Source organism: Physeter macrocephalus, chromosome 15 (assembly GCF_002837175.3).
Source record: "Physeter macrocephalus isolate SW-GA chromosome 15, ASM283717v5, whole genome shotgun sequence".
Classification (NCBI taxonomy): domain Eukaryota; kingdom Metazoa; phylum Chordata; class Mammalia; order Artiodactyla; family Physeteridae; genus Physeter; species Physeter macrocephalus.
The window spans coordinates 14243461-14252357 of NC_041228.1; the positions used below are offsets into that span (position 1 = coordinate 14243461).

The window sequence follows — 8897 nt, forward strand, 5'->3', positions numbered from 1 at the left end:
GCGGGGGCTACTCTTCGTTGCGGTGTGTGGGCTTCTCACTGCAGTGGCTTCTCTTGTTGCTGAGCATGGGCTCTAGGCGTGCGGGCTTCAGTAGTTGTGGCACGCAGGCTCACTAGTTGTGGCGCACGGGCTTAGTTGCTCCGCGGCATGTGGGATCTTCCCAGACCAGGGCTTGAATCCATGTCCCCTGCATTGGCAGGCGGATTCTTAACCACTGTGCCACCAGGGAAGCCCTTAATTTTCTAATTTCTTAAAATGGAATACATATTACTAGTGTAATGATTTTTTTTTAAAGCATTTTAAAAAGTAACATGAGGTTTTATCTCATTCATTAAAAAATAAAATACATGCAGAAAAATTTTATATACCCACACAAATTCATACACGGAATTGGAATTTATCTACCAAATTATTCAGAGTAGTTACTTCTAGTTCGAAGGATCATGGATAATTTTTACAATCTTCTTTATATTTTTGAGTATTTTTCCATTTTTCTACAATGAACATATTCTACTTCCATAGATACCAAATTCTTTCAGTTCTAAGAATAATCCACTCATTTCACTTGCTTTGTCAACACTTAAGCCTTTGCCAATGACATGAGGGTTCTCATGTTTAAAACTTAAATTAAACCTCAGTTATAACGCACAGGGCTAGAGACAAATATAAATTAATAATTAAGAGGAGAAGCCCTTTAAAAATTGTGAATCATTATACTATACACCTGTAACTTACATAATATTGTACATCAACTATAACTCAATAAAAAGAGAGAGAGAAGCAGCCAGTTCTGTCAGTCTAGGTCCTTAATATGAATGGAACAGGGATCTTCTCTTGAAGTTCTCTAAACTGACTTTTAATAAAAAGTACCATAACCACAAACCCCCAACTCCCAAATGGGCACATATGAACTTAAACCTAAATTACAACAACTATATCCTCTAAATTCCAACCACATAAAAGATCACATAACATATTTAGTCAACGGAAAATTCTCAATAGTTCTATGTCATTCAAAAGGAAGGTTATCTATATGATATTCTTAACTAAGGCACTGAAGAGCTAACATTCTTCTAACTTATGGTTTATTTTAGTATAATAGCTATGTTCTAACCCATACCCAAACACTTATGAAAATGTATAAAATAGTATTTGTATGAAGGCCAAGTTTAAATGTGTTTCTTTAACATCATGTATTTGAAGCTGTAGTCTTACTTGGGCTCTGCCATAGCTGCTTTCCGGAGACTCATGATGAACCTTCCATGATGGAAAGCTCTTCCACTCTGCACATGACTGTTTTCTGACAGAGGGAAAGGAATCTGAACCTCTGATTTGCTCTCCTGATCATGAATTATGTAGCCATTTACAACCTGGGCATCAATACCTTCCACTGTATCTGCAAAACAATTCAGGTCAAAAAAATCAATTTTGTAATATACCCAGAGTTACACCAGGCACCAAGAGGACATGGACCATTGAAAATGAGTTTCTGTGTTCATAAAGCTATGATACCATTTGGAGAACTGGACATTAATATAACTATTCAGAAATCTTAATGCTTCTGGAAGACAAGTCTTCGCAAATTCGTAATATCACAAAAGGTAAATATTTACATATAAAATGTACTCATTAAAATTCATAGGAAAAATATTAAGACCCTAACAATAATGGGTAAAAGTGTATAGATGATTCACACTAAGTAGTACAGAAACATTGAACATATCAGGAAAAATGTTCAAAACTTGATTTAAAAAACTCAATGAAATAAAACGGAAACAAGACACCAAATCTCTCAAAATTGCTAGTGAGATAAAGATAAAATGGATAAATTTATATATTACTGGTCATATTATAAATAACATTTTAGAAAATAAGTACAGCAATAATAATTATCAAGAACCAGGAAGAAGTTAGCATCCTTTGATGTAATAATTTTAGTCTTGAAATCCATCTAAGATATTCATCCTAAAGATATAATTCATATTTTTTTAATTTTTTTTTTTTTTTTTTTGTACGCGGGCCTCTCACTGTTGTGGCCTCTCCCGCTGCGGAGCACAGACTCCGGACGCGCAGGCTCAGCGGCCATGGCTCACGGGCCCAGCCGCTCCGCGGCATGTGGGAGCTTCCCGGACCGGGGCACGAACCCGCGTCCCCTGCATCGGCAGGCGGACTCTCAACCACTGCGCCACCAGGGAAGCCCCTATAATTCATATTTTTAATAATTATTAAAGGTGTATACAAAAACAGGTTCACTACAATGTTACCTCTAATAAGAATAACTGTAAATAACCTAAATATGAATCTAAGTTAGGTAAAGTATATTATTAAGTATGAACTGAGAAAATACTATGTACAGGCTTAAAATTATGCTAAAGAATGGTTAACAGTATTGGAAATACGCTTCTGTGAAAAAGTGAACTTTAGCATGTATATTAAAATAGTCACATAATATATATCTAAATACATTAAAATATATTAGGATTAAGTACATTAAAATAACTTCATTTCTGATGAAAGGAAAACTTTATAATAATTTTTATCACACATCTATGCTAAGATCAAAATAAATCAGTTTCTGATATGCTTTTTAGTCACACTTAAAGTCCAGTCAGGGACAAGCTGGATGAATACTTGTCACACATCTGGCCTAGGACCAAAGTAAGTTAGTTTTTTGGTATGGTTTCTAAATTATTCCAGTTAAAATTCATTCAGAGAAAAGTACACATACATCCTAAAAGCTGCCAGTTAGCAGTGTATTCACTTTGGATCTCTTTGCCAGTCTTTACTGACCTAAATGTTTAAAGCCCATCTAGTATTTCTACTTTTGTTTTGTCAGCTACTGAGATAGCTTGTTTTTCTTAAGCCATAATTATATTATGGAAGAACTTTAAATGCTAAAACTGTCCAATTTAGAACACAACAGACAATGTGAAAAGTATATAGACGATGTGAAAAGTATATAGTAGCACAGTAAAATTTTTCCTTGGGTAAATTATCCTAGGTCAAGTATATAAATAAGGTCTAATTTAAGATTTCTGGGAAAATCTTTCTATCTCTTTCTACTTTATTGATGAAATCAAACATGACAGACTTTGGCACTTTTACTTTCTTAAGCAGGCAGGAAGATGGCACCCTAAACCTTAATGAAATTCAGGCTTCACGAATACTAGATAGTTAATAACTTTGAAGACAGTGATGGGACTTACAGCTGTCACTAACTATTAACCATACAGTTCCAATATTAGACTACTACTATCAACATATCAGATAAACTGGCATGGAAAACTCTTCCACATTGAAAAATGCAGAATTGCTTTCTATAAAAAGGCAAGCTAAAAAACAAAACCAACAAAAAAACTGCATATGCTAAAAATGAAAAGCAAAGTCCAACCAGTGAGCAAGTTTTAAAGGCAATAGCATAAGGGTATCAGAACCACAAGCCTAAAAGGCTGGAGTTAATAAGGGCCACTCCTGGATAGGAGGCAGGGGTCCCCACAGGCAATGGACATTGGAACTTGGCACCATACGTAAATTTCTTGTCAATATGACAGAGAACAGAACAACTCAATTCAAAGTCCCGAGACATGGCATGGAAGTAAGCCATCTACCATAGGCCATGGGTGGAGTCATCCATAAGAAATCCAATCATAACTTTGTACCATGACCTGGTGTGAAGTCTGAACCTCAAAATGAGTATACAGTGCATAATAAAATAGGTATCACTTATGGAAGTCCAAATATAAATCAGAGTCAAGGAATAAATATAACAAAAGACGAACAAGATTTATGACATTTTATTTAAATACACTCAAGACCTAACTGAATGGAGAGTATACCACATTCATGGATAGGAAGTCCAAGACAATTTTTCTAAACCTGAGCTAGACATTTAGTGCTATTTCAGTCATAATCTTGACAGGTTTTGTTTTCATGAGAATTGAAACCTGATTCTAAATTTTATATAGAGAAAAGCAAAAAGGCCAAGAAAAGTCAAGATAATCCTAAAGAAAGTGAGGTGAGGAGGAGGTTCCCCACTGGATAATGAGACTTATTATAAAGATATAGCATTTAAATTATAATGTATTCACTTGAAGAGTTCTAGATATTAAGCTTAAGCCAAAGGGCAATCAATTCACTTATTAAAAACCCATACACCAGGATGGGTCAGTCGGTATTATATTAAAAGTCCACACTCCAAAAAGTAACTATTTCAAGGGCTTCTATTATCCATAGCTCATCACACCTGAGGGGGAACTGATAGCATAGTGAATGTTAAAAAGGACTCTTGCTATGATATTAAAGGTACGCATGATGCATGGACTAGCTAAAATACCTCAGTGGCTCCCCTCCCTCTTGCACGGCTCTACTCACCCTTACGTGAACTACCTATAAGAACCCATTGAGGTTTGTTGCCACAACCTTGGACATATCCCCTGAGGCTAGATTTCTAAATGATTCTATGTCCACTCATTAGTCTGAGGGCATTTCCAGTTGCCTGATGTTCAACGATAAAGGTAACAAAATCCTGTCTCAGGATACTGTCACATCTGCCTCAAGTGACCCTCTCCTGAAGGGTGGTGGTTAGGAAATGTAAAAGGACAGAGGTGGACCTCCCTTCTTCACAATGCACTCTCTCCGCTTGGGTCCAGAGCCCTGCAGTCTTTTGCTTTTCTTCCTCACCCGCTCATCCTCGGTCGTCTCTTTTGGCTCCTGCTCACCTCACTGACCTCTCTATACGTTAGAGTACCCCAGGGGTCGTCCTGGACCTCTTCTTGGCAATGTCGTCTAGTCTCATTTAAATACCATGACTCCTCTCTTTCTCTCATCCTTCACATCTGATCCATCAGCCGGTCCTACTGACTCTTCCTTCCAAAGATCAATATATTCCCAGAATGTGACCACTTGCCCCACCTCTACAGCTATGACCCTGGTCCAAGCCAACAACTCTCACTGATTCCGCAATAATCCTCTAACAGGTCTCCCTGCTTCTGACTTGCCACTTTATGATCTACTCTTTTTTCTACACAATAACAAGAATATTTTAAAATAATATTTCTAATCGTGCTTCTAAAAATGTGAAATCTAATAACTCCTCTTCTTAAAATTCTCCAGTGGCTTCCCTTTGGAGTAAAAGCCAAATCCATTCACTGGGCCACATGGAGTCCAGCCCCCATTGCCCATCTGACCTTTTCTCTATAACTCACACCACTCAAGTCAACAGGATTCTCCTTCCTTGCTCTTCAGAGAGGCCAGGCTCACTCCTCCCACCAGGCTTTTCCCCTTGATTCTCTCTCTGTCTGGAGAGAGAGTCCCTTCCTCCAGATAGCCCTAGGGCTACTCCTTCACCACCTTCAGTCCTTTACTCAAATGTCATCTTCTCAGCGAGGCTTTCCCTTCTCCCACTTCATTATTTAAAATTACACGCCACCCTCAACTCCCTATGTCCCTTTTCTGATTCTTCTCTAAAACCCTTATAACCATAATATATACTCTAAATTTTATTTATTCATCTTTTATCACCACTCTCTATACTAGCAACTAGAACGTGTGCTCTATGAGGGCTGGAATCTTTGTTTTGTTCACTACTGTAGCCTCAGCACCCAGAACAGTACTTACAATACGGCCAATGCTTAATAAATATTTGTTAAATGAAGGAATGAATGTAACCCCTTTAGTCGCCTCCCTCTCAACTTTATCTTCTCTGTCACCACACAAACATGCTCTATCTAGTATCAAAATACCCCTCCTCTGGGGACTTCCCTGGTGGCACAGTGGCTAAGAATCCACCTGCCAGTGCAGGGGACGTGGGTTTGAGCCCTGGTCCGGGAAGATCCCACACGCTGCGGAGCAGCTAAGCCCATGCGCCACCACTACTGAGCCTGTGCTCTAGAGCCCGTGAGCCACTACTACTGAGCCCACATGCCACAACTACTGAAGCCCAACACCTAGAGCCCGTGCTCTGCAACAAGAGAAGCCACCGCAATGAGAAGCCCACATACCACAACAAAGACCCAATGCGGCCAAAAATAAATTAATTTATTAAAAAAAAAAACCCTCCTTTATCCTCACATCTGCATCTCACCTCTGCCGTTTCTGTATTCTGTTAGAGAAAAACTCCTCGAGAGTAGTTTTCTAGTCTCAAATTTTTTAATCTCCCACTCACTTCAGTCTAGGTTTCGTCTACACAACTCCACCGAAACACCGTCAATGTCACAAGCAACCTCCAAATGGCCAAATCCAGTGGCCCTTTCTCTACACTCAGCTTACCTGACCCTTCATTAGCAAACCATGACATGGCTCCTTTCCTTTCCTGATACGTACCCGTCCCCTCCAGCTAGAAACATTTTCCTCTCTTGGATTAAGGACACCAAACTCTCCTGGCTCTTTTCTGCCATGCTGCCGGCTCCTGCCCAGTCTCCCTGGCAAGCTCCTCTTCTTTTACCCAATCTCTAAACATCAGTCTCCCAGGACTTGGTTTATTCTGTCTTCTCTTTTCTCCCTGCACACTCTCCTTAGCTGGTCTCCATCACAGCTGTGGCTTTTAAGTATTACCAATATGCTGACATCTCCGAAATGTCTACTCCAGCCAGCTCAAATCACTCACTCCTTGCACTCGAGATTCATATATTCAACTTAACATCTCCACTTGGATATCTCAACAGGTCTCCCGACTTCCTCCCAGTGCCTGTTCCTCTCTAGGTCTTCTTATCAGCAAACAGCACCGCCATCTACCAGTTGTTCAGATCAAAACCTAGGAATCATTTTTTAATACCCCCTCTCTCATACCTCACATCAATCCTTCAGTAAGTCATGCCATTCCTGCCTCTGAAGTGGGTCATGAATCTGTCCACTTCTCTTTACATCCTCTCTACCATACTAGTCCAAACCACCGTCATCTGTCATTTGGACTTAGCAATGAGCTCCCACTAGACTCCTTGAGTTGACTCCTGCTACCCCACCACCACAGTCTTGGAGGCTATTCACCACACCATATCCACACATTCTTTTAAAACAGCATTCTACAAACTGCAGGATGTGACTCAATGGTAAATTGTGAAATGACTTTCGAGCTGTGAATTGTATACTTGGGTAAAATCATGACAAGTATTTAAAAAGTAAAATTTCAGTCAGATTTAGGTATGTTTGTAGGTACTGAGTCAGGATGTAAGATGTGTTTGTCATTGTGAGTAGCTGTCGAAGGTCTGAAGCCTTTATCGAGGCGTAAACAGGATTCTGTCATATTCCTGCTCCACTGCCTTCAAAGCCCTGCATGGTCTGGCAGCTGCCTACCTCTCCAACCTTAATTTCAAGCCACTCTCCTTTCCCCATTACCCAATACTTTCTGGCTACATTGGTCTCCTTATGGAGTGAAGGGAGCGTTCCGTGACCTTAGGGCTGGCAAAAGCAGAAAGCAATGTGTGATCCAGGACTGGATCCTGGAGAGTGGAAAATTAACAAATAGCATTTACATTAGCACCAAAAATAATAAAATACTTAAGAATATATTTATCATAATAGATAGATTTGTACACTGAAAACTACAAAATGTTTGGAAAGAAATTAAAGATATACGAAAAAAGGAAATACCTAAATGCCCTAAATGAAAGTGATTATGGATTGGGTGACTTTATATTAGATGACAATACTCCCAAATTGATCTACAGATTAAATGTAATCTTTATCCAAATCCCCAGTTGGCATTTTGGAGATCAGCAAGCTGACCATAAAATTCACGTGGAAATTCAAGGACACAGAATAGACAAAACAACCTTGAAAGGAAAAATAAGTTGAGTCCTCATACTTCTCAGTTTCACATCTTACCATGGAGGTACATTAATTAAGACTCTGTGATATTGGCACAAGAATAGATTTATAGATTGATGGAATAGAATTGAGAGTTCAGAAATAAATCCTCACATTTATGGTCAATTTTGTTTTTTGTTTTTTTTATGCGGTACGCGGGCCTCTCACCGTTGTGGCCTCTCCTGTTGCGGAGCACAGGCTCCGGACGCGCAGGCTCAGCGGCCATGGCTCACGGGCCCGGCCGCTCCGCGGCATGTGGGATCTTCCCGGACCGGGGCACGAACCCGTGTCCCCTGCATCGGCAGGCGGATTCTCAACCACTGCGCCACCAGGGAAGCCCTGGTCTCCTTTTCAGTTCATTGAATAAAATAGCAAACATTTACATAGTGCTTACTACATACCAGGAACTGTTCTGAATGCTTTGTCTTTATGAATTCAATTAATCCTCTTAAAGTATGAGACAAGGACTCTTTTAAGTGTGCCAGTTTTACAGATGAGGAAACTAATACACGGGAGATTAAGTAACTTAGCCAAGATCACACAGCTTTTCATGTATCTGAGGTGGTAGTCAAACCCAGGCAATCTAGTGCCAGAATCAATGCTGGTAATTACTACAACATACTGCCGACTCTACATACCAAGCAAGCTCTTTCTCAATTCACAGCCTGGGCCTATATTTATTCTTTGATTCCCAAGAGTAGATAGCTGATCTGTCTTGTTCACCAGTATAGCCTTGGCACCCAGTACAGCTCCTCATACAAAGCATACAGCAAATGTAAGTACTTCCTAAATGAGTAGTATTTAAAAAGCACTGGGTTAATGGATGAATGATGCTTTAAAAAAAGGTTCTGTAACAGGTACATCATATGCACTCTACAAATGATAGTTCCCTTCACCTTTCACTAAATTTCATGCCCTCATTCTGGTTTTCCAGTCTTCAATTTTGACCATTACAATTTTTTAGCCACTTCATTTATCTCACTAAGGCTACTTCATATCTCCACATGCTTATTTTCTCCTTTGCTCTCATTTTCAGGCAAATTTGTTGGTAAATGAATAGAGTAACTTTTTTTTTTTTTTTTTTTTTTTTTTTT

General features: G+C 39.4%; 1 protein-coding gene across 1 annotated transcript in view; it reads right to left on the bottom strand.

Moving 5' to 3' along the window:
• Positions 1–8897, bottom strand: part of SQLE (squalene epoxidase) — a 30284-nt gene that overhangs the window by 16012 nt on the left and 5375 nt on the right. Inside the window, exon 3 of the mRNA XM_007127777.4 lies at positions 1216–1396. Within this exon, the coding sequence (XP_007127839.1) occupies positions 1216–1396 (181 nt within the window). The remainder of the gene's footprint in view (positions 1–1215; positions 1397–8897) is intronic.